The 26,671-nt window shown below is 40.7% G+C and overlaps 1 protein-coding gene across 7 annotated transcripts; it reads left to right on the top strand.

Annotated features, from left to right (window-relative positions):
* On the top strand, positions 1-26,671 carry LOC113016198 (sentrin-specific protease 7-like). 7 transcript variants are annotated; one of them, XR_003271197.2, is made up of 23 exons: positions 5-279; positions 672-766; positions 1,247-1,361; positions 1,957-2,039; positions 2,123-2,284; positions 3,152-3,243; positions 3,320-3,465; positions 3,760-4,081; positions 4,284-4,402; positions 6,837-6,938; positions 8,422-8,455; positions 13,617-13,832; positions 14,505-14,728; positions 14,949-15,016; positions 15,091-15,207; positions 15,816-15,950; positions 16,043-16,135; positions 18,253-18,329; positions 18,797-18,852; positions 19,982-20,025; positions 20,451-20,577; positions 22,837-22,987; positions 24,743-25,030. XR_003271197.2 is itself a non-coding variant. In XM_026158839.2 (23 exons), coding segments are annotated over exons 2-23 (2,511 nt in total). In that variant the 5' UTR covers positions 6-279; positions 672-764; the 3' UTR covers positions 26,045-26,671. The 7 variants fall into 7 exon arrangements, 6 of the variants coding, with proteins under 6 accessions (XP_026014623.2, XP_026014624.2, XP_080153805.1 ...); XM_026158839.2 differs by lacking the exon at positions 24,743-25,030 and adding an exon at positions 25,961-26,671 and having other exon boundaries at positions 6-279; positions 20,451-20,519; XM_080297679.1 differs by lacking the exon at positions 24,743-25,030 and adding an exon at positions 25,961-26,367 and having other exon boundaries at positions 6-279; positions 15,816-15,938; positions 20,451-20,519.

Below are 26,671 nucleotides of genomic sequence, written 5' to 3'. Positions count from 1 at the left end.
ACCACGTGGCGTAATCACGCAGAGTGACGTCGCTACGCTGTGGTTGTTATTTAGCAGTTATCCTGCTGAGTGTCCAGCCCAAAGAGAAAGATGTTTTTGAATTAGTTGGTTAAGCTTAACCGGACGGTGGGACTCCTCCAGCTTCTCCGCCTGCCGCCCCATGAGGCGTCCGGATAATTCAGCGACATTTAACGGCGTAGAGTCCGCCAGCAGCTAGCTTAGCTCACCGGCTAGCCCCGGCTACTTAGCCGCTTAGCTGGCTCCCCCGGCGGACTTCGGGTTGGTAAATTTATTCAGTTTTTAATTTTTAACGGGTCCACAGTTGTGGTAGCTTTCTGCAGTGAACACCTTACAAATCATTAACTTGTTTTTGAAAATTCAGCGCAAAAATAACCCACCAGCTGTGATAGACGGGGCAAATATATTTATTTCTATAGTTAAAGGAAGATCTGAGGGAGAACTGCCACAAATTCTGGTGATAATATATATAACGGTCATTTAAAACATCAAATGTCCCAGTGTTTGTGAAAACACAGAGTTGTGTTTTGTGGCAGGGAACGATGGTGAGGTTAAAACCCCGAAATTTTCAAATGGACTTTGGTCTGCCCAGCATCGATTTTACAGTAGTTTTATATCGTGTTTACTCGCATATGTTTAAAATTCACTGGCAGGCATAATTTCCGGGATGTTTTTTGATTTGATCTGAACGTTGGTGGTTAGAGTTCCCAGCCCCAGAAGCCCAATATGTGGCCATTCAGAAATGCATGTAAGACCTTTTCTTTTTTTTCTTTTTTTTAAGCAGCTATATTATTCTGAACAGATTAGTTTTGTCTGATTTATTTGAGGGCTCAGACTACAGATTAATACACATAATAACTACGCTTCAAATTTCCTGAAATCCTTTGTGCATGGTGTAGCAGTCCTTACCCATATTTATAGTAAAAGTTAGTTTTCAATTACTGTAGGATTCTTTAAGTTAATATATATATTTTTTTTTTTTTAAGCTGCAGGACAGTCATGTGACAAAATTGCTTTAAATCTACTGTTATTTATTTATTTATTTTTATACACTGAGTTTGATGAAATTCTGCATAACTTGTTCAGTTTTTTAATGGAATTTGGCATAGCGTCCCCTGTACATCCAATTCTCTGGATACAGCAGCTCTATGAGGCGGCTCCTGTACTTTTGCCTGATTTTTTTTTTTTTTTTTTTTTTGTATGGTCTGAGGTATTCGTGTCATTGCAGGATGGCATCTTCCTTCAAGATTCCCAAGAAGAAACATCCTCATGGCTCTGACTCCAGTCCCCTAGACATGCAGTCACCTCTGTCCCGCCTCCAGACCTCCACCCCTCGACTAAAGGTGGTATTCCTAAATCTTCCTCGTGTCATCCGTTTGTCCCCGTGAAGTGATATTACATTCCTTTAATCCTCTGATTAACCGTTTAAGGTGGTATTAATGATCTGACAGGTTAATTGTTTGGAATATTTAAAGATGGTGTCTGTAAACTTTCTCATGTTTAGTTGATTAGTCATATGAAAAGCTAATCTACAGTTTTGAGTACTATTAAGGGTTCTTAAGGTAGAATAATTGAAAATTCTGCTTTTAAGGTGACTGATTGGAAGGAGTTGCCCTTATATAGAGTGTGCAGAGTGCATATCAGGATACTTCCACTCCTTCCACTCAGTCACCTTCCCCGCTGAACAGGAGGCAACTCATGAGACACCACTCCTTTTTTAAGGTGGTACTAGCCCATATTCTTGATGTGTGGTGATGATTTATGTTAAGACTGTTTTGAGTAAGATTGATTTTACTTAAGGTGATATAAGTTGTTGTTTTAAAGTGTCCCACCCATTCAGTTATTTAAGGAAAGGTTCATTTAAGGTGGTATCTATAAAGTGTTGGACCTTTTTAAAGGTGGTATGTTTGAGTTAATCTGATTGAGTTTTGTGTGCAGTTTTATGGGAATCAGTCTGGCAGAGGTGGAACTGACAGGATGCATTCTGGGAATCCTGTGGGCGCTTTGTCAGCCAGACAGAGGTGAGTGCAGCACCCTCTGCAGTCTAAATAGTTTATTACACTTTCCATGAAATGTTAAAAGTAACCAGGTCATTTCCTTGCAGGACACCGTGTAAGCAGCTCTTAGGAAACTTCAAGACACAGCAGGTACTCAAGAGCCCCATCGGGGGCGGAGCTTCAGACGCCAATCAAAGAGCAGCAGGCAGCTGGAGCTGCCAATCACAAGCAGGACAGAGAGAAGTGACCTCAAGCTGTTTGTCAAACAGGTGAGTTTTTCTTTTTGCACTCAATAATTTAACGAGCTGAAGCTGCACCAACATCCGCTTAAAATCATAGACTTCATACCAAAATCTTTTTAAAACTAATTTTATTGTTTGTTTTTTGGGGGGGTTTTAATACAAGTTTTAGGCTCCTCTGCATCTCTAATCATAACCATAATGTTTAGATTTACTAATGTTGACTTATTTGTTTGTACATGTCATTCATTTGAATTGAGAGTTTACAGTTTTTAAAAAATCTTCCGGTATTTAAATTTATAAGCATGATTTATTTTCTACTTAATTTTTTTTTTAAATTGGTAGTATTTTGTCACATTTCAAATATCTTTCATAAATTTAGTTTCACCCACTGTTTTGTTGTTTTAATGACATTTAATGCAGCGGTTTTACAGAGTTTATATTTTAATATGTCCTTTGGTGCAATATTTTAATAATATTTTTAGGTTTCTACTTAAATATTTCTTATTTATTTATTTACAACCTAATGTGTTTAGGGAGCATTTCTAAAGATTTGTAGTTATTTTTTTATTAGTTATAATATTACAATAAATATTATTAGAATATTATTAATCATGTCCTTATTATTAGTTGGAAAGTTACTTTTTATTTTCTCTAAAATTTTTGTAGATTTGTTTCATGCTACTTACTATTAAATGTTTCAATATTTCTTTACACGTATTGACAGGCTTTAGATTTTTTTATACTTTAATTCAATGATATTTCATTGGAATTATTTTGTTATTAACTATAATTGTAAAAAAGAAGTTTCTGATATACTTTTAAGTCTTTCATTAGTGACGCAGGCTGCGAGATAATTTAAATAATCTCACTGAGTGTCTCTGTTTTCTCCACCAGATGGCGTCCTAAGAGAGCGTCTGACCGGCTGCTGCAGCCTGAGGTGGCTTTAGAGCACCTGTCTCCACCTCAGAAGAAGAAAGAGCTGTCAGGTTAGCTTTTCACAGGTAGAGAGAGGACTGTCTGAGATTTATTGATCAACGTGATTGATCGTCATTTCTTCTGCAGCTTTGGTCAATAAAAGGATCTCAGTGGACTCTGTGGACTCTCTGGCTGAGTTCAGAGGTGACGAGCATCTTAGGAGTTTGAGTTCTTCTACACTGGGAGACAAAAGGTGGAGGAGAGTTGAGTCTAATGGAGACACTTCTGAGAAGGTAAAGGTCAAAGGTTGCTGCACTTTCACAGTGAAAGTCACAAAAAGTAAAGTCATGAAACTTAAGTGAGGGGAGTTGCAATATTTTCGCAATAAAATCATCAAAGGTTTTTCAGAAAAATAAGGTTTGCAGAGTAGGCAGTATTTTCACAATAAAATTGTTTAGGATTAAACAGGTACACCTGAGATGCAGGAAAAAGTTGCAGAGAATAAAAAAGGTTTTATTGTGAATGTTTTGTAAACTTTAAATTTCCTGTTACAAACTGGATCTTCACCTTCGGTCTGATTGTTTCAGAGCGACACAGGAACTCCTCCCAAATCTCCTTTGAAACAACAGACAAAGAACTCTTCTATCTCCAGATTGAATCAAACTTCACCCTCAGGCCCACAAAGGCCTGAGGGTCACGATAAGACCATCTCCATGGTCTTATCGTCGTCGACGACGCCAGTAAGGAGGGTGCGACTTGCCTTCACCAGCAACCTGAAGGTCAACGACAGGGAGAAGGAGAGAGAGAGGTGGAGGCAGTTCAAAGAGAAGACTAAGAACAACAGGTCAGCTGTCCTCCACCGTCGACTGAGGACACCCAAACCGAAGCTGAGCCAACCAACTGAGCCGAGTGAGTTTGATTTCCACCAATTATGTGATGGAGTGTAAGTATATGCTCCATGTTTAGTGAGCGAAATTCTAGGATGTAAATTGGCATTAATTGGAAAATCATGTTTATTTTTCAGCCCCACAGCTTGATGCTTATGGGGGAAAAGTGACAATGGTGACATGATTTGAAGGTTCTGATGTCGCTTGTTTGTTTCTTCCTTTAGTCGTGCTGTCCAGTGAGGAGGAGGAGGACTGTGAGGGAAACGGAGACGAAGCAAAGAGGACGTCACATAGCAGCAACCAGGTCGATGAATCTCGTCAGGGAAACTCTGAGAAGGTGCAGGTAGGTAAATAGAACAGAAACAGAGTTTCTTCTTTGGAAACTGAGGTTTGATGCTTTCTTGCAGAACTAATAAAGTAACTTTGTTTTATAACATGTTCGACAACAGCGGCTTCAAAATCACGTGGGCATCTTTAATAGTTATTCATGGTGTTCCTCAGGGCTCTGTTTTTGGTCCTCTGCATTTATTTTATAGCTCAAGGATGATTCAGTCTTTTTTTTGTCCATTCTTGGTTTGATTTTCTTTATTTTGTTTTCTTGTCGTTTAGCCCAGGTTTAGAGCATGTTTAAGGCATGGACTTTCAGGACAGAATAAAATGTTCTATCTATAAAGCTCAGAGCACATTGTTGTTTTAAGGTGTACAAATGCTGGTAAAGGCTGTTAAAATATGACATAAGTGTTGTCTTGTAAGAATGCAGGGCACTGAGGAACAAGGTGATTACCTCTGACTCGTGACATCTGCGATAATTAAACGTCTGTAAGTGAGAAATAAAGGCCGAAGGGTTCATGATAACCTCACCCAGAAGTCAGCCGGGTTGTTCCTCAGATAATCCGAAAAAAGCACAGGGGGGATCTCGCTGGCGGGACAAGCGGCGGTGGCGGCTGCTGCTGCTGCTTTATGAGAGTCACGTTTAAGAACAGCAGGCTTTCATTTCCACCTGCAGCTGCTCAGAAACAGGACGCTGCTTAATGTGGTGCACTCGTGTGACCCACAAATCCGGCATTTTAAAACCATCACTTCATCCACAACAAGCAGACGTTTCAGACTGCCTTTCCAAACAATGTGGTTCTGTTTATTAAGTTTAACAGCAGATGATTAAACCAGGATCCACTTTAACCAAAGAGCAGAGTCTGGGCTCTGCACGGGTCCTTAGAGGTGATGTTTATTAAACTCATGAAATTCAAAGGTATTAAAAGGATTTGGAGCGTGCAGTCAGTGCAGATGTGTTTGCATGCAGTCCATCAGAAACCCAGCACAGTGTTGTGACGTGATGATGGTGTTGGTAGAATGCTGAAAAGTGGGCTTGGACAGGAAAGAGAACAACAGCAGGGGTCAACAGGCAAAGGAACCAAAAACAGCCCAACGAGACAGAAGGCTACTGCAAGTGACCATTTTCATTGTTTTATCATTAGTGTGATTTGTTTTTTTGTTACTAAAACTGTATTAGACTAGTCAGTTACAGAGTGTTGGAAAGTCCTGCAAGGCTCAGCCAAGAACAGTCACAGTTACACTTGGCATCAAACCATCAGGTTTAGTAAAATGTAACATGGCCACCTTTAGGCTCATGAGCAAATAGAAACATTGGAAAGCGTAATGTATGAAGAATGAAAACCAAAATAGGAAGATCCACAGTGAAAATTAAACTAACAGAATCTGCAGTCCCTCCGTGGTTAGATGGACTCCATCATCTTGGACTTCATCTATGTCTCTTTTTCTTTGTCTCCTTTGACTTTGACAAAGACTTTGTCTTTGTCTTACTTAAGACATCTCTTTTTCAGTCTCCTTCTTTTTTCTCTCCTTTGTCCTGTAATCATCTTCTTCGTCTTGTCTGTCGTCTTCTTCACTATTATCTTATTCATTGTTTTCTTTGCAGTTGTCTTCATTGGCTTTTTTGTCTTCTCCTCTGTGGTCTTAAATCCAACCAGACCCTAGTCGATGAGCTGCTAAAGTGAGGGCTACCCACTGCACTCTGCACAGTCAGCAGATTATATTTAATTTGCAACAAGAATTCGATGAATAAAACATTTCCAGGAGACTATGAATGACCAAAGATCCATTACCGGTCCAGATCATCTTCCTCTGTCGACCGCTGCCTTTAGGGAGGCACCACATGTGATAATGCGAGTGTTTGATTTGGCAAAGATTTAATAATCTGTAGGAAAAACAGGAAACTTCACAATAATGACTCCGTGTGTGAGGAAGAGTTTGAGCACAGGAGGAAGAATTAATTACAGTTTATGTGTAAATAATCAGATGATGGAGTGTAGAATGGTGAATTCCCCTGATTTAAACTGTTCCTGATGCTGCAGATTAATAATCTCAGTGAGAATCAGATACCTGTGTGGTAATCAGTGCCAGCTGCTGCGGTCTCTCCTGTTAAGATGACCCAGTTTAGCTGCGGGGCGTCCGCGAGCTCTCGGTCGCATGTTTGAGGCCGCGGTGAGTCACCTCATTTGTTTGTGGCTCTGCCGGCCTGTAAATGCTCCTCTAAGCAGATCCAGATTGGACCTGAGTGTTTGTTGTTGTTTACAGACTGAACCTGATCCCAGCTGAGAGTACACCATCTGCTGCACAAACAGTCGCTCGCCCGAGCGTCTGCGGCGCTTTTATTGTTTGCATTATTGTATTTTTACTGCTCTGTGTGTTAGTGGCTTTTTTCCACTCACACACATTGTACCTGTGGGCTCACTCTGTCCCTCTGCGCTGTCTAACAGGCTCCCAAACCAGTTCCTGTGACGCCACCGTCCTTCCTGCAGCTGGAGTTCGCCTCTCTTCACGCCGGCCTCACGGCTGCAGATGCTAACGGGCCGATTATGGTGAGACAGTTTGTCACAGCTTCACATAAACCTGTAAACCATAAACACGGAGACGCTCAGTGTGACGGGACACAGGAGCATCAGTGCTCTGTTATTTGTGATCTGAGGTGTGGCAGCTTTACTGAGTCACTGTTGTGGGGTCTCTCCTGCCCACAGACAGGAGTGTCACTAACAGCATGTTTACAGCTCCTCTTTCCCCTCACATGTTTATTTATGCTGATAGATAAAAAAAATTTCTACTCTTAGACCCTCTGCTCTGTTTTCTGACTGTCTGCAAGAACTGCAGGTGTTTTTGTTGGTGGAACAATGAAAATTTCAGATGTTAATTAAAATTAAAGGAAAATATGTGACTTTAGTCACATGATTGTAAATTTACAACTTTTTTCATTGTAAAAATTTCAAAATGTCGTTTATTGCATTTTTGTCATAAATTTGCAACTTTTATCTAAGAGTGTCCAAGTGTTTTCCATCAAATTTACCTGTTTTTTTTTTTTTTTAAATACATTTTTTTTTAATATCTAGATTTCCCATAAATTATGACTAAAATCTCAGAGAACACCTTTGTTTTGTGAATGTACACAATAAAATATTCCTTTTTTTTTTTTTTAAATTGATATGTTTACATTAACAGCTAAACTTTAGGTATTTTTACTGTGACCCTGTCTCCCAGCTCCAGATGTGCTGAACCCTTTAACATACTGTAATGTTTTGCTGCTGTGAAAATGTGACGTTTTTATATAGAAGGGTCTAAATGAAGGCACATAATGTTACAATAATGAAACACATTTATTGACTCTTTAAAATCGATACCTCACTGATCTACATTCACGTTTTTAATCTAATAATAATAATAATCCTAGTACCTTAAACTGGTCACACTGGAGTCAGCATCACGTGCCCAGCAGGAGCGCTCAGTCATATGATCACATGATCTTTCTCCACAGGCAGTCGTGGTTTTCCCTTGTTTAACCTGTTTGCTGAGGTCAATCTGCAGTGCGTTTGCTGCCAAGCAGTGGCTGTGGGACGTTCCAGTGTTTGTGTCCAGCTTCTGTGTTTTTGGGTTTAAAAAAAAAAGTTTAACCTTGTTCTTTTTTTTTTCCACATGCTAGTCCAACTTTCTGCTGCTTGCTCTGCACTTTTAATAATCCTACATCTTTTCCAGCATCTTTTATTTTCTTTAGTGTGTGAGGGTGGGATACAAATGCTGAAGCAAAGGTAAAACAAGAGCCAGAGCTCAGATGAGAAATCGCCGAACTCTGAGTTTACGAAGCGGCTTTGTTTGTTTCCCCCAAGGTCGTAAACATTTCAACCTGTAACGAGTGATTAAAGGTTCAGTTAGAGCACTGTTAAAAAGGAGGAGGTCAGGGGGTCAGTGGAGGGTCTGCTTCTGAATGTCGTCTGTTCAGCTCAAGTTAAATAAACTTTTAAAGTCATAAGCAGCATTTCTTTGTTGTCTAACAGTTTAATCTCTTTCTCTGTTTAGATCACTGAAAGCGGGATCATGATCCCCATGAAAGGTAACTTATCCACCCTCTGGTTCATGTTCTCCACCCACTGATTAGACAGAAACATTAACACTGACACATGCAGTCAGTCAGACTCTTTAATAGTTTTCCAAGTGTAATTTTTAGACTTAAACTCACCATTTACTATATATATATGTATGTGTGTGTGTGTATATGTGTGTGTGTGTGTGTGTGTGTGTATATATGTGTGTGTGTGTGTGTATATATATGTGTGTGTGTGTGTGTGTATATATATGTGTGTGTATATATATATGTGTGTGTGTATGTGTGTGTGTATGTGTGTGTGTGTGTGTATATATGTGTGTGTGTGTGTGTGTGTGTATGTGTGTGTGTGTGTGTGTGTGTGTGTGTATATATATGTGTGTGTGTGTGTATATATATGTGTGTGTGTGTGTATATATATGTGTGTGTGTGTGTATATATGTGTGTGTGTGTGTATATGTGTGTGTGTGTGTGTGTATATGTGTGTGTGTGTGTGTGTGTGTGTGTGTATATTAGGGGTGCAACGATGCACAAAATTCACGGTTCGGTTCGATACTTTGGTGTCATGGTTCGATATTTTTTCGATACAAAAAAATGTTCATGCCTTTTTAATTTGTCATTTATTAAAATTATAAATATATATTTTAACTCAAAAGTACAGTTTTTAAATTTAATGTTGCTGAAACAAAAGTAATTAAAAAAATAAATATATCTCAGGGCTCTCAAAATTTCAAAATCCCTGGTAGCCCTTCGGGCAGGGACTTTTCAGTTTTTGGTAGCCCAAAATAAATGTAAGTAGCCCGACTTTAAAAAAAAAAAAAAAGAGAGCAATTTTTTGATTGATGTTTTGTTTCCTTTACAGTATTATACTTTAATGTATAATATTGTAAAGGAAACAAAACATTAATCAAAAAATTGTTGAAAAACAAATTACAACATTGTATAAAAATTACAATCATCAACTCAAATACTTGGTTCTAATTGAACAGAAATTTCTATGAACTTGTAAGAACTGTGTAGGACATGAATCCATCTGTGTCAGATCCTGAATTTGAAATTTCCGCTGAAGTCACGGGTAAGAGACAAGTGGAACCAAGATCGAGGCCATTTGCTTTTTGAAGTTTGCAAAGACTGCTAAATTTTGCCAGTGGTAGTTCACTCTTTGCAACATAATACGCTGTTCTAAACAGATTTTTCAGGTTTATTTTTAGTATGTTATTTGCAATTGGTGTTTGTTCTGGGAAAGATATTGCAGACTGAGCAATAATGCATTTCTTGCATTTCTCATGGCTTCTAATGGGGGGCTTTCTTAAAATGACTGGTCCCAGTAACAAAGGTGCTTGTCGACTCAGAAATCGAGAGAAAACCAACAACACACCCGGCAGAACATTATGTTATTTACACGGGTGCACAGAAGTGGTCCGCATGTGCGCATTCGCTGTCAAAATAAAAGACGCGCACCAGATAAGAAGTTGCAACGCACGTTTGCGTCTATATAAAAAGCACTGTTTTTGTCCGCTAGAGTGGGATTTTCACGGCACATTCTGCACCACATCTCTGTGCGTTCATCATTTGTTTGAAGCCAGCTCACCTCCTGCAACCACTTTTCCGAGAATACGTGCTTCTTTTGTGGTTCGACTCCTGACATTTGTTTGGAGGTAGAGGAACACCAAAGTAATTGCTTAAAGGAGCTTCTTTGACATCTTTAAGAGTTTTAAACAAATGTCTGTCCTCCTGAAAATCTTATGTATGCAAACACGCGTTGCAACTTCATATCTTGTGGCGTTTTTGTTTTATTTGACAGCGAATGTGCACCTGCGGACCACTTATGTGCAGCCCTGGTTATTTAGCTCATCATATTGCAGCCACAGAAATTCTTTTGTCCATGAAACCATAAAGCTGCACTTTCTTTTTGCCTTATAGTCTGATTTGTCATAACTTTTCCGTTTTGTGGTAAGCTTTTCTTTGGCTGTCACTTCTTCACCCTGACCTGTCTTATTTGGCTCAGCAGAACTAAAATATATATCCTGCTGCTTTTACACACACACACATAACGGTCAGCGATTCTCTGCGATCAACCTCTCACATGTTTAAGCTTGCTGCGGGAGATTTCACTTGTCATGTTTGCATAGTAAGCTAACGATTAATAAGACGATGTCAGAGGAATTGGTGCACAAATTATCATCACTCACCAATCAGTACTGTCGCTCTCTATACACAGTTCACGCGATTGCAAAGTGAAAGCAAAAAAACAAGCGCAAATTCAAACGCGATTTCAATATGTCACATATTGACAGTGGCTCACCGATGCCAATGACATAATTACCCAGCTACATTTCTGAAAGAATGCAAAAGCATTGACATTAGGGCTGCCACGATTAGTCGACTAGTCACGATTATGTCGACTATTAAAATCGTCGACGACTAATTTAATAGTCGACGCATCGTTTGAAGCTTTGTAAGATCACAAAGGACGCAGGAATGAGTAGTAGGATTTAAGAGTGTAATAACGGACTGAAACAGAAGATGGCAGCACTGCATGTACAAGGATGCCAGCTGCCGTTAAACCCCGAAGAAGAAGAAGCTGTGTCCCAGAATTCATAGCGCAGCCCAGCGCAGTTGTCAACAATGGCGGCAGCTAGTTAGTTTTAACTTTACTCTTATTATTCTTTCTGGGTCACAAAATAAACGTTTAACATATTTTCAGGCGAGAATGTAGCTGTGTAAACCTCAAATATCTGCTCAGTTTATCAAGACACCACATATTTTCAAAAGTGCTCCGACGTTAGCTAGGCGGGGGCAAGGCTAACTAGAGCCGTGAGAACACCGGACTCCCGGCAAATCGTTTTCAAACCCACCGCCGTCTTTCGCTAGTCAGGTTAAACATATATATAAGTCACTTAGATAACTTAAAAATGTTATTGTTTGGCTTTCTTTAGTATTTTATTTGTTCCTGAGTAAATCGGTTTGGCTGAGATTAAAGTTATAGTTTTTGCACAGCTAAAACTGTCAAGCAGACAGCTGATTATCAGAAGTGTGAGACGCTGGAGAATATACTCCGGTGTCCTGTTATATTTTAGAAAGCAAGGAGTTTATTAAACTTCACCGAAACAATCTGCAAATTTCATTAAAAATTAATAAACTACCATCTTGTCTTTATTTTTAGTTAGCACAAACACTTCAAGCTGTAAGCTAATGATAGTTACATAAGACCAGATGCTGCTGGTGCAATAAGCTGTACGCTGTACGTCCAATGGATGATGATCTGATTAGTCGACTAATCGCAAAAATAATCGGTGACTAGTCGACTATCAAAATAATCGTTTGTGGCAGCCCTAATTGACATATATTTTTCCTTTCTACAATAGCCCGACGGGCAGGGCAGAGATAGATTTTGGTAGCCCGACTGGAAAAATCTTGCAAGCCCTTTATCTGATCGAGGAATCACTCATCTTTGGAAAAGAGAGTTTATTACAGAGAAATGGCTCTTTCCAAAATAAAAGCTATACTATACGCTTCTTCTGGGCTATATTCTCAGCAGCATATTGTAGCGGGTCAGGGCTGTCCGGGGTTCTGTTTGTACAGTTATGTTTTGTTTATGTTGCCATAGTGACGGGTGACGCCCTCTCGCTGCGACGGTGTGTCCTTCCGGGGTCAGAGGGCGCCTTGTGTGTTGTTGTTGTTGTTGCTGTGCGGTTGCCGCGCTGAGCAGTTAGCTAGCGGCAGTGTTCTGCAGATGTCAATAAACGGCTGTGCTCCCTGGCTAGCTCACGGGAAGCAAGACCAAACGATACCTCCGTCTCCTCCTTGTCTGAGCTCGCCATAATATTAAACATATCAGGTCCCCATAAGGAGAATCATGTGCTAACGGCTGTCTAAATGACTCTGGTAAAGTTTGTAGCATGCGTGCTTGTTGTTTTTGTCTGCTTCCACTTGTCTTTGCACTAGGATGATGTCAGCGTAAATGTGCAGTCCTATTCATTGTGTTCCCACTAGTGCTGTCAGCGTTAATCTGATATGACGTTAACGGCACAACACGGCAAATCTCCGTTAACGAGCTACCGCGGATCGCCCCGTGCGTGGGGGTGGATGCCGTCAAGACGAGCTAACTGCGCTAATGCACTAGTTCCCACCCATGTAATTGAGCATTGCGTGGCACATCCAACATACTGTTTTACTTTTGTCCATGACGCGCTTACCTTCAGGGTCATACGTCACATGAAAACCAAAATAGTTCCAAAGGCCAGATCTGAATGAGGGTGGGGGAGGTTCAATTTGCCATGTTGCAACGAGCTTAGCTTCTGTCTTGCTAGCTTGTGCTGCGCTCAGTGGATCTGCGCTCGACAGTGCAGCCTAGGCGGAGTAGTCGAACGCAGATCCACTGAGTGCTCAACACAGACAGCATCGTCAGAAGAAAAGTTGATAAAATAAATTAAAAATTTTGTATTGTTCGATACATATGCGTACCAAACCGAAAGCACTGTATCGAACGGTTCAATATCGATACGAGTATCGTTGCACCCCTAGAGAGTGTGTGTGTGTGTGTGTGTGTGTGTGTGTGTGTGTGTGTGTGCGCCCACACGTAATGATTAGAAACTGACAATTCTGATTTACAAAGTGCAACGTTTATGATTTCATGCTGGATGGAGGCAGGTGAGCCGCTGTGGTGACCTCTAAAGGAAGAAGCTGGAAGAAGCGTTCAGGTGTCTGTGAGGAAAGATGGATGTAGCTTCTCAAACCCTGAACGTCTCTTAGTGTAGAAGACTTCTCACTGAGAGTTCAGTAAACACTTAGCTGATGGGTTTGTGGTCTCGGTCTGTGTTTTAAAGCCTTCTTCAATAAAACAGGATGTTCATGTTGTAAATGATGGATTCATTAGTCTTAAAGGATTTAAGATGGAGCTACCTGTGATTGACAAGTTGCTGTCTCACCTGATTTGTTAAACATGGAGACTGCATCAGTAAAAACACTCCTTTTACTGCCATCTTTTCAACACTTCATTCTTGGAGGTCTCACTGCTCCACAGATGTTATGACCTCTTGTTTTCCATCAGACAGATGTTAGATGATCAGGTGAAATCATGGGTTTAAAGTCACAGTTTATTAGATGAAGATGAGTTTAAAAAGTCAGAATTAGGAGACAAATTAATTCATTTTTTTTTTCCTCTCAGGGGTGGAGGAGTGTCAGGTCAGCGTGGTGGCGTCTCAGGTTCGGGGTTACGGCCTGTGGGACGGGGGCGTGGCCCGTGGTGGAACTCTGCTGGCTGGTTGGGAAGGCCCCGCCCCCTCGCTGCTCTTCCTGTGGGTGACGGATGCTCAGGCCAACCTGCTGCAGAAGGAGCTGTCCTCCATCCAGACCTCCTCTTCCTCCTCGTCTTGCTGCTCGGGTAAGGCGAGGGTTAAAGCTCCGGTTGATGTTTGCTCTGCTCAGTTTTCATCACCGCACAGTTTCCACTCAGCTGCTTCCCTGTTTAACTTGCAGCGAGCGCTCACTCTACATCACCAAACCAGCCCGACCTCCTCCCAGGGAAACCTGCAGAGTCTGAGGTGGTGTTCAGAGGATAAGGATAACCGGGCTGGAGTCGGTTTATTAGATTCAATTATAAAACTGTTACAGAGTCAAGCTGTTTTCCCCATGCAGTGATCCATCAGCCTCACACAGGATCTCTGCACAAAGCCCAAAATCAAAGCTTCACTCTGAGGCTTCACGGAAAATTTACTTCTGCAGCCGTGCAGCGCTGGGCCGGGCCCCTGCCGGCCAATCAAAGGGCTCCATACCCAGCCATCGGCCAATCGTGGCAAGCCGGAGGCACAGTGTACCGATTCCAGCTGTGAGGTCATCTGTACGGGGCCAGAGAGACCTGCGGGTGGAAACAGAGAGAGAGAGCTGCTGCTGGTGTTTACTGGGAGAATAGAAGAGCTCTCACTGGTTCAACTGGGCTCATAGTGCTCAATGACATCACAGCGCTGGGCTGACTGGGCTGATCCTGGACCAGTCTGTTTATAACTGGTTTTAATGTACTCATGTTGGATAACCTGGCATCTCCTACTCTCTGTAGGTCCTCCATGCTGCTTCATCCTCCTGCTATTGAAGGAGCAGCTGCAGGAGCTCCAGGCCGCCCTGCTGGCCTCCATCCTCGACATGGAGGAGTACAAAGTCGCCACCCCCTCCTCCTCTGAAGGCCCGGCCTCCCCTCTGGACTGGGCCAACGGGCTGCTGCTCCTCCACAGCTGTCCTCCTCCTGTGGACCAGCACCTCCTCAGACTGCTGGGACACTCGACGGTAAGAGATGACTCGTCCTCTCCCTTCACCTCCTCTGAGCTCCTCTGCTCTTGCCGTGGCGCTGAACGCCATCAGGACAGACTATGAGACTAAAAGTTATGGTTGAAAACAGATCATTAAATAAAGAGACACAGATTGTAACCTGATACACAAACTAATCAGTCTGTCACAAAACGTTACTATTAAAGGTCAAAAGTCACAGATGTGTGTTTCCTGACAGAGGTCGAATCAACTGAGCAGAGGTCAGAGAAACAAGTCCAGCCTAAACTCTGCTGGTCTTCCCACCAGGTAAAACCAGTATAACCAGTATAACCAGGACAAACACTACATATATGGGCTTTAACCCTGAGTTTGGTCTCCAGGCTGATCCAGTACCCCGTGGCCCCCTGCAAAGGCCGCATCACCGTGACCAAGGAGGACCTGGCCTGTCTGGATGCTGGCGAGTTCCTCAATGATGTCATCATCGACTTCTACCTCAAGTCAGTTTGTCCACTTGTCCTTGCTTCCTTTGCTTTTTTCTTTCTTTACATTCCTCCCCTCTTTCCCTGCCCCCTAACCTCTTGCTGCTTCTTTCTTTTCCCTCACGCTTCCCTTCCTTTCTACCTTCTCTGCATTCTTCCTTCTTTCTTTCATTTCTTCACTTCCTTTTCTCCTTGATCCCTCCTTCATTTCTTCCATCCCTCCATCATCCTTCTTTGTTACTTCCTTACTTTCCTCTTTACTTCCTTCCCCAATTTCTTCTTCCTATCTTCTTCCACTCCTTTCACTTCTTTTCTTCTGTTTTTCCTTCCTTCTTCCGTCATTCCTTACCTCTTTACCAGATTCCTTCATCCACTCGTCCTCATCCCCTTTTTTATTCTTCCTTCCTTCTGCCTTCATTTCTACTTTACTTTCCTTCTTCCCTCTATACTTCCCTCTCTCATTACTTCCTTCCTTCCCTCCTTCCTTCTTTTTTCCCTATTCCTTCACTGTTTTCTCCCCCCAACCCTGATTCCTTCCCCCGCCTACCTCCCTCAGAGGTTTCAGAGGTTGTAGTAGCTGCTGGTCACCTGCAGGGGTCCCCCTCCCCTCCTTCTTTGTGCTGCAGGTATCTCCTCCTGGAGGGCGTTGGCGGCTCGGTGGCTGAGAGGAGTCACATCTTCAGCAGCTTCTTTTACAAGCAGCTGAGCAGACGGCGAGCGGCCGGCGAGGGCACCGCCCCCTATGTCCCGTACGAGCAAGCGTGTGCATCTCTTTTATTTAAAAAAAAAAAAAAAAAAAAAAGGTGTGCGAGGTTTCAGATGTCTGAGTGTCTCTGTGCTCATGTGTCCTCAGTGACCGTCACACGCGGCACCAGCGGGTGAAGACGTGGACTCGCCACGTGGACATTTTCACCAAAGACTTCCTGTTCGTGCCTGTCAATCAAGAGTAAGTCCCTCTCCTCCACCTTCACAGTGGCGCTGTGGTCAGCTGGAATAAAGGAATAAAACCTCCTGGAGCCGCCCGCACTGACCTCAGCTCCTCGCCCCACATTCAGAGACGCCACTTTTCAATAAAAGCTGCACTCGAGCACCTCATCAGCGCACGTACCTGCCAACTGGCCGCACGTGATGGCTTTACCAGAGACGCTTCCTCCACTGTCGCTCCACTCTGACCCCAGGCCCAGCCCCCCCCCTCAGGGTCCTCATTAACATCCAGACCTGCTCAGGACATCTTAAACCTCAGGCTGCTTTTACGGCATCTTTGCACCATTCCTTCGTGTTTTTAACGAGGCCAGGCGACATTTTACCTCCACACTGAGAATATTTTCAGAGGCGCAGTGTTAATGTGGCACCTTCATACGTTCATACAGCAGATATCCACATGAAATACTCAGGCCTGAAAAACACATTAAACTCTGTTTTTCTTTTTTTTTTTAAAAAAGGGGGAAAAAAGTGCAACCAAATCAGTTTAACTCCCACTCAGAGTCACAACCACAGAAAACCTGGCTTTGTTTTCCTCTGGTCAGCTCTCAGCACCAACGTCACAGTTTCAATAGACCCTGTGCACGAGAAAATGCTAACTTCCTGGTTTGAGACCGGATGTAGGGCTACTGCAAAGATATACTCCAAAATCATGACCAAAACTCGAAAACGGAAAGATTGCGTTAAGTTACAAAGAGCAGAAGGTGGGAACACTCACCGCTGCTGTGTCATAAAAAATCTAATGATCAATTTTGATGTTTAAAGAGTTTAGATCGATCAGTTGTTTACATCACTCAACACAAGCAGAACTGCATTACTGCAGCAGAAGACACATCGTCCACATTCAGAAGCACATCTCTGTATAGTGACTGGTCTTATGATTTAAACAGGCAAATGTTCAGCATTCAAACTACAGGTGAAGAATAGTCAAAACCAGATGTTTCCCTGTTATGTCGATATCAGCTAGTCAAGTACAGACCCGCACAGCATGTTAACAAACCGTGAAAAAAAGCCACACAAAAAATGAATGATTGCTGGTAAGGGTTTCTATACATTAGTATTTACGATGGGTATGTTGTGACTTACCTTCAAAATTACAGTGGTCCCTCGCTAATAATGCGGTTCTCCTTTCACCTCGCTGTTTCGCAGATTTTTTTTTTTTTTAGTGCAAGTTTTCATGGTTTTTTTTTTTTTACGTCACATTGTGTCCTGCGTCCTGATCGCTGCAGACGATCTCCTCCGTGACATCTCTCCTGTACAGTACAGAATCACTGCATCGATCGCTAGCAGTGTGACTCTGAAGTGCAGTACTGTATGTCCACGATGTCCACGAAATGTTTTGCACCGTCAAAAAATAAAATTGGCTACTTGATTTCACCTATCGCTGGTTAATTTTAGAACATAACATCCGCGATAAATGAGGGACGGCTGTTTACAGATACTGAGAAATATAAAATTTGAATCCCTGAGGCGCGGGGGAAAAAATATCAAGTCGATGAACATAATTTACAGATATATTGGATAAATGCCCAAGACATCTATAGAAATGTAAATCGCCACGTGATTCATTCATTTGCTTAACTTGTTTTGGATTGTGAACGAGGCGCAAATAGGACACCGGAAGCAAAGCTCCCAACAGGAGTTTCCGCACTGGAAGTAGCATATGCTAACGTGCACATAGTCTATAATGTTCCATTATTAATCATTATAAAATGGAGATCAACATTTATTTTAAATTATTATTACTGTTGAATAAAACGTCTGCTGATTTTGAGGTTGTTCAGTGGGACTATCCATTTTTTTTCACGTTATTTCATTATTTTTAAAAATGTTTTATGTATTTTTTTTTTGTTTTAAAATATTCTTACTATTCTTTCTGTTTTTGTTTATTTAATTATTAATTATTGTGACATATAAGGCCATTTTTTCTTGTGGTTTTGTGCCATTTTTATGCTTTTTTTTTTTTTTTTTTTTTTTGGTAAATATTTAAACCATGAGTGTGTGTGTGTGTGTTTTTAGCTTTGGTTCTGGGTTTTTCTGTCCGTCTCTCCTCAGCTGTATGTTGTGGTTTTGTGTTGGCAGAGCTCACTGGTACCTGGTGGTGGTGTGTTTCCCAGGTCTGGAGGAGGCTCGGTACGAGGAGTTTCAGAGGCGAGCAGGTGAGCTGACCTGGTTTTTGTCTCTGTGGCTGAATGAAAGCTGTGGCTTCGGTCACGTTCAGCAGAGCGTCTCTAATGGGCACCAGACATACTGGTGTTTACGTCCCTCTGGGAGGCAGCGTTTTAGGGTATTTGGGGCACAATGTTCGCCAGCGCTGATTAAAACACCATGCTCAAAGTTGACACCCAAAATTAAAGGATTAAATGTTCCAGACTTAAATATGTTCTCCACTAAAGACCCATTTAGACATTTTTGAATCTTTATGGTCTATAAATCAGCTCGTAGTAAACTGGAGGTCACATCTGGTTCATCATCTGTGCTCATTTCTCCTTTTTTTTTTTCTTTGACCATCTTTCCATTTCATTCATTGATCTTTTTTTTCTTTGGTGTTCTATGTTTAACCTCACATGTAGTTTTATTTAGAGCTGCTCGTGTAGACGCGAATGTGTTTTTGTTGTCGTTGCAGGGAAATCCGGAGCTGTGGGAAAGCCAAACTCTAGTCTCGTGTCACAGCAGCCACCAGTAAGTTCATACACTGTCATTGCTTTCAGTGTGGTGTAAATATCCAGTTGTGTCACGACCACAGAAAGCCGGTGACATTCAGGTTGTGACATGTGTGGGTCTAAAATGTTTCTCAACTTTGATGTGAGCAACTGAAGCTGGAATGATGAGAGTGAAAGGATAGCCTTGACTCACATGTAAATGCATCACACGGTTACCTAGGCTACCAGAGCCTGAAATGTCCACTGGCAACCTTCCGTCAGCAATAAATAACCATTTTTTCAGTATTACCTGCTCAGCCAGGATTCTAAGTGTTCTGAGCTGATCTGAGAAAGTGACATCAACAGACTCCATGTCACTGATTGGCTAATCAGTGGTGTCACTCGATGAGTCGTGAGGGTCTCTTAATAAAATTTTAGAAACCTGGCAATGGGGAAACTTACTGGGAAAAAAAAAACAAAACAACCAACATATACTGTGACTGTAAGTACAGGACTAATTTCATAGGCACTTTATTTATGGCCCTTACACTTTAATTATAATCCACATATACTGTAAGTACAGTGTAAACATACTGTAATTATAGATCAGCTCCACTGATTACACAGACTGATGAGCAGTAACTTTATTGTAATCAAACTTGAACTTGACTACCCTTTAATTACCGTTTAAATATACTTTTTCACTTTAGGTGTGAAGTTGATTGTAGTAAACTGTAATTACATGTTAAAGTTACCACTGGTTTCACAGTAATTAAGCAGTACCTGGTATTTAAAGTGTAAGTACAGACTGTAAATCCATCAAAATGCAGCAGGTGTCCTCAGTCTGTGGAGGGTTTCCACCTCGTTTCATACAGCTGTGACGACACTGTTTATTTATATTTATGTAAAACTGATCCTCTGAGATTTCACGCTGCACATTCATTAGTTCACACAGTTTATTTGGCTCAGATGATCAGTTCAGTGTTGAATCTTCTAGTGAGATCTGTTTGGGAAAACATGGGCTGACCTTTGTGTTGAATGTGAAATGTGATGGTTAGTTGATGCTGCTGAAGAGGAGGAGATGCAGCGTTCTTTACAATCACTGAGATGTTTTTCTCCGTTATTGTTTTAAAATCCTGGGTTTGAGTAACTGTGTTGTGTGTTTGCAGGAGTCCAGTGAGCAGGGCTGGAAGAAGGACAGAGTCTTAAAGAGGTCAGAGTTCACCCACATTAGATTTTACATCGAAATCAATCAGAAATGATCAGATTTTATTCTAGTTTTGTTTTTTTATTTAACTTGTCACTTTTTCTGCACATATGACAGATTTTATCAAGTTTATACATCATTTCGTTTCAATCACGGAGGTTTCTGTTCCTTATTTTACCAGACACATGTCAATGATGTTTCTTTTCATGTTTTTCTTCTTCATTTTTCTTGAGTTTATTTGCTTTTTCTCATTACTTTTATGACATTTCATGCAGATTTCCATTTTTTCCCCAGTTTTTATTCCTTTTTTGTTCAGTTTTTTTATATTTGTGGACTGTTTTCATTTTTTTATTTTTTATTTTTATTTTTTGTATTATTTGCAGTTTGTCCAGTTTCCTTCCATGGTTGTGTAACACTGTCATTGTTTGCAGGCCGTGCCTCCTGGTCATGGACTCACTGAAACTGTCGTACCACGACAACGTCTGCAGACTCATCAGAGAGTGAGTTCCACCTCAGGACGCACAGAGGACAGAAAACAAACCAAACCCACATTTATCAGTAATGTTATATTCGTTTTTAATGAAATATTTAATATTAACATAGTTAACACAATTAAAATATTTTAAAGCAATTTCTAAAATAATTGTATAATTTGTTTTATTTCCAATGTAATAAATTGTTGAAAATATTTAGGATCCCATAAAAATATGAAAAACATTATATACTGTATTTTCTACACTATAACGCGCACTTAATTTCCTTTAATTTTCTCAAAAATCGACAGTGTGCCTTGTGTATGAATTCTGGTTGTGCTTACTGTCCTCGAACTGATTTTATGTGGAACACGGCGCTCAAAAGTCTATCAAAAAATGTTTTAGTACGACTTTGGTAAGCTATGAAGCTGCACCGCTTGATGGATTGTTGGAGCATTACAGCTATTGTAGTGAGGAGCCTCGCAGAGTAATCTGGGTCCAAAACTACGTCCGCCTCAGGTCCCAAAGTCAAACGAACACTGCAGCATTTTTAATAAAGGTTTGTAGATTTCTAGGACTTTGCAATTTTGAGACTGCTGCATCCCTCTGCAAGATATCTCACTATTTTTGACTTTTCTGAGCCTGTCAAGTCCTTCTTTTGACCCATTTTGCCAAAGGAAAGGACGTTGCCTAATAATTATGCACACCTGATATAGGGTGTTGATGTCATTAGACCACACCCCTTCTCATTACAGAGATGCACATCACCTAATATGCTTAATTGGTAGAAGGCTTTCGAGCCTATACAGCTTGGAGTAAGACAACATGCATGAAGAGGATGATGTGGACAAAATACTAATTTTCCTAATAATTCTGCACTCCCTGTATAATGATGTGTTATGTGATGGCTAGCGACACAGCTATGTTAGCATAACATAAACACAGTAAAGCTGGTGGATGAACGCTAACTTTTTACCACTCATAAAAGTTCCAGAGGGTGCCTGATGTTAGGGACAAATGCAATCTTATGGCAGGATGCTGTAAACAGACCAAACTTCAGTCAGGAGAACAACTGAGATAATCCATCCACAATACGAGGTTAGTCATTAATATACTGCAACAACATGGGAATAGAGCACCGAGAGAATTCAACATTAATACATCAATGGTACGGAAGTGGAGGAAGCAAGAAGAATAAGTTGAGTAAAGTTTGACTTATTTGACTGTTTTGCTTTGCTTAATGCGCCTTATAATCTGGTGCGCCTTATGGTCTGAAAAATACGGTAATATTATTAAATGTAATAATATTATATAAAGAATTAAATAAAAGTACAAAAAATAAATAAAGAAATAATGAAAGAAATGCTTAATACATGCACCAAAAATTAATTAAAAGGTATTATGATGTCAACACAATTACCTAAATCAATGTCAATTGCAAATTAATAAAGTGAGGGAATATTATTGATCAACTAATCACGCACAGACTTAGTTTCACTGAGTAAAAATGTTTGGGGTTTTAAGTTAGTGTCACAGTTGCTTTCACGTCCCTGTGGTATTTGAACTTACAGTGGGGCAAAAAAGTATTTAGTCAGCCACCGATTGTGCAAGTTCCCCCACTTAAAATGATGACAGAGGTCAGTAATTTGCACCAGAGGTACACTTCAACTGTGAGAGACAGAATGTGAAAAAAAAATCCATGAATTTACATGGTAGGATTTGTAAAGAATTTATTCGTAAATTAAGGTGGAAAATAAGTATTTGGTCACCTCAAACAAGGAAAATCTCTGGCTCTCACAGACCTGTAACGTCTTCTGTAAGACGCTTTTCTGTCCCCCACTCGTTACCTGTATGAATGGCACCTGTTTGAACTCATCATCTGTATAAAAGACACCTGTCCACAGCCTCAAACAGTCAGACTCGGCGACAGCCCCAAAACATCACTGCTCTCGAGAAGATCTGCATGGAGGAATGGGCCAAAATACCAGCTACTGTGTGTGCAAACCTGGTAAAGACCTATAGTAAACGTTTGACCTCTGTTATTGCCAACAAAGGTTATGTTACAAAGTATTGAGTTGTATTTTTGTTATTGACCAAATACTTATTTTCCACCCTGATTTACGAATAAATTCTTTACAAATCCTACCATGTGGATTCATGGATTTTTTTTTCACATTCTGTCTCTCACAGTTGAAGTGTACCTCTGGTGCAAATTACTGACCTCTGTCATCATTTTAGGTGGGGGGAACTTGCACAATCGGTGGCTGACTAAATACTTTTTTGCCCCACTGTATTTAACTGTGACCCACCAAGCTGCAGGGTTAAAGGTCCTCTCTCTGTTCAGCTACCTGCAGGTGGAGTGGGAGGTCCGCAGGAAGTCGCCTCGTCTGTTCACGTCCGACACCATGAAGAGCTTCAATTGCAGAGTCCCTCAGCAGGACAACAGCAGCGACTGTGGACTCTATTTGCTGCAGTATGTCGAGAGCTTTCTACAGGTGAACACACACACACAAAAACACACAGGTGTGAATATTTTTAACAAAATATTAACAAAAGATATAGAGAACAAAAGAGTAATAAACTGTGTGAAGCATGTCAAGAATGTATTTAATTATCTAGAAAACAATAAATTGTAATTATAAAAATGTGAAACAAAGTCTCCAAATAATTATTTATTTTTGGCATTTTTTTTTTTAAAAATAAATTGTATCATAATAATATTTATCACACCGTAAAAATTCTATTGAAATATGTGAAAAAAATGTGTAAAATCACAGAATGATGCTGGTAAAGAAAATATTAATTAGGTTCCTTTTATTTGTCGTGTTTTTTGAGGTTAAATGTGTTGAATCGTATTTCAAGTGCGTTTTTCTGACGTTATGACTAAAAATAATATTTGAATTAGGCCTGCACAATAAATCGAAAATTTATTGTCATCGCAATATCAGCCTGCACGATGGGCCCATCGCAAAAGACGGCGTAAACTGCGATAATTGGGTACCTTAAAATGTTTACACACGTGCTTTAAAAAAATTACCAATCAAAGAATCCCCTTTACACATTTGACCAGTCGAACAGAGCCCTTAACGGCATTAACCAATCAAATGGATTAGAGGCCCGCTTCATACGCAGGTGGAGAGCGAACAACGCTGCAGCAACGAGTCAGAGTTGTAAAGGCTGAGAGCGAGACGCATGACGAGAACGCTACTGACTATGAACTCGTGCCTAAAAGAAAGAAATAGTACCTCGCTTATTTGGAGGTACTTTGGATTTGATAAAGACGACGTTCTCCAAACACAGGTACTCTGCAAAACTTGCCGAACACTAGTCTGATCCTCTGGTGGTTGCCACGAATCTCCACCATCATCTTCAATACAACCACAGAGAACTGTTTGAATAGTTCCAGAAAGACAGGGCTAGCCAAACAAAGGTTGCTAATGTTAAGACAAAGAGCACAGCAGTCCAACAACTGTCTCTGTATCAGAGTTTTTCAAGTGGAACTCCTTATGAGAAAACGCCGAAGCGGTACAAAGAAATAACAGAGGCCATTACAAATTTTGTGACAAAGACATGATGCCTATACATACAGTTAGCAGAGAGGGCTTCACCAGTCTGATACATAAAGTGGACCGGAGATACCGCATCCCCTCACGAAACTACTTTTCCCATGTTGCCATTCCACAAATGTATGAAACATGCCGCAAGACCGTCATGTTTGAACTGAGCTACAGTAAAGAACTACAGTAAAGTTTATTCTCCAGTTTTGACTTACATCATAACTACTTGGTGAGTGGTAAAATGATGAACAGCTGCACTGAGATAATTTGCAGTATAATTTAAGTTATGTTTATTTAAAACAAATTCTTTCAGGATGTCTTTCAGAATTCAAACCTCAGAAATTTTTTTTATGGGGGCAATGTTTCAATGTTAAAGTGCACTTTGTTGTTACACTGCTAATACAGCAGCTTTCATTAAATAAAACTGTTGCAGTAAAATGGAAATTATGTATCGGGTTTTTTTTTTTTTTTTTTTTGCTATTTATTTTATCGCAAGTCATATCGTTATCGCAGTACTGATCACAGTTATCGCACATCGCAGGTTTTCCTAATATCGTGCAGCCCTAATTAGAATTATAAACTTAAAGAAACTTGCTTTTTTTTCACGTCACTCTGTTATCGTCTTCACGGTGCGCTTTGTCTGATGTCCTGATGGTCTGAGGCTTAATCGAGCTCTCTGATTGGCTCCTCCAGAACCCTGTGGTGCACTTTGACATCCCGCTGCGGTTGGAGAGCTGGTTTCCGCGGCAGCGAGCGCGACAGAAGCGCGACGAGATCCGGAGTCTAATCATGAGTTTGCACCAGAGTCAGCTGAAGGAGGAGGAGCCAAAACCGTCGCCGAGCCGCTAACTCGTCACCGCCGCTGCTGCTGCTTCATTGACTGCTTCCTGTTTCACTCAGTCAAACTATATGTCTGTGAATGTACATAAATTTATACTGACACTTCCTGGTTTTTAAATAAAAGTATTTATTTAAATTTTACAATGTGAGGCTCTTATTTTGAAAGCCTGGAGCTGGCGTGCTGCAGAGTGAAGCGTGTAATTGATGCATTAATTGGTAATCAGTTGTAAGTGAAGTGAGGAGAGTGTGTCCTTGGTGTTTGTCTAAGCTGGGGTCAGAGGTCACTGGGTTACTACCAGTGAGTGTCTTGGTGTTTTCTAGCATTCCGACTTCTTTAATTTACTTTTTAAATTTATTTTTCTCCGTTTCTTCATGTTTTAGTCGTCTCCTGTTCGAACATGATGCGATGTTTTTATTTCTGTGTCTGTGTTAAAACATGTTTATGTCTGCTTTTGTGTTCGTTCGATTGTGTGGGCTAGTTGGGTAATCTCTGTGGTTTTAGCAGAGCGCCCCCCCCACTGAGAACCAATCGGCTTACCGCTTATTAAGTGGATCAGACAGGAGGGGGCGCCGGCCTCAAGGAGGGCTTATACATTTAAAGACAGGAGCGCCACAGTAGAGGCCAAGATTAGTGGATGAGCATAATGACCGCTAATTACTCACCTCTATGGAGCCCAAAAAAACTTTAACTGAGGTGGGATGCACCATAGAGCCGCCGCATGTCAACATAACGGCTGTCAGAGAATAAAGTTTTCTAACCAAAATAAACTTGTTAAAATTTAAAAACATTAAAGACACCTTAGAAATGTCGGCCTGTACTCTCCTGGCCTAAATGTGTTTGTTGTCTGGCCTTGGTCTGACATCAGTTCAGCCCAGTTTGGTCCCTTTTTGGTCCCAGGCTTGGATGAACTCTGGTATCTCTTACATCTAGACTTGGTCCAACCCTCTTTTGTTCGGGCGTTGGTCCTGGATGTATTGGGGCTGTTCTGTCTCTTCTCTGGTTCTGGTCCTGGTTTGACTCTGAACTGATTGACTGACTGACTTTTTTTTTTTTTTTTTTTTTTTTTTTAGGCCATAGAACCGGCTAATCTTAGCGATGGGAGGTTGAGATTAGACAGATTTATGGCCCCTATGAGACCTCCCAAAATAATCTAAGTGAGCCCTGAAGACGGAAAACTGGAAGTCATAGCTCGAATAAATCCTTCTCCGTTTGTTGTCATTCAACCTGCATGTTTCTTTAGGTTTCTTCACTATGTCTGTAGAAAATATCGATATGATAAAGTAGATCATGTAAAGATATTAATACATATAATTTTTGTATATTTCATGTAAATTATGTTAATATGGACATGTGACATGTTATGCAAAATTAAATGGTTTGATTTTTGTCATGTATTGTAGTTTGTATGTTTTTTGTTATTGAATGCAAAAAATGTTAAAATACAGAAAGATTTTGATTAAAATGGTTTTGAAAACGATTGTGAGCTTAATCTTTAACATCTGTTAGCGTGTTAGCACATTCTGCTGAAATCATAAAAAATATAATTAATAAATCATTTAAACCTTATTAATAATCTGAAAAATGCAAAACCTAACAAAGTAATCTGAGTAAAGATGGGTTGACTGGGTTATTCATGCTCTCAGGAGCTTTTGAGAATTTATTTTATATTTAGTGTCACTTAAGTGTTTTGTTTTTTTTACCCCTTTTTTTTAAATGACTGTGAAGACTGTAATGTTACTCAAGGAAAAATAAACATGACATATTTATGGTTGTCACTGCCA

This window comes from Astatotilapia calliptera, chromosome 23 (assembly GCF_964374335.1).
Source record: "Astatotilapia calliptera chromosome 23, fAstCal68.1, whole genome shotgun sequence".
NCBI classification, from domain to species: domain Eukaryota; kingdom Metazoa; phylum Chordata; class Actinopteri; order Cichliformes; family Cichlidae; genus Astatotilapia; species Astatotilapia calliptera.
Note: the sequence above shows the minus strand (reverse complement) of the source record. Positions and strands in the feature narration are given on the sequence as shown.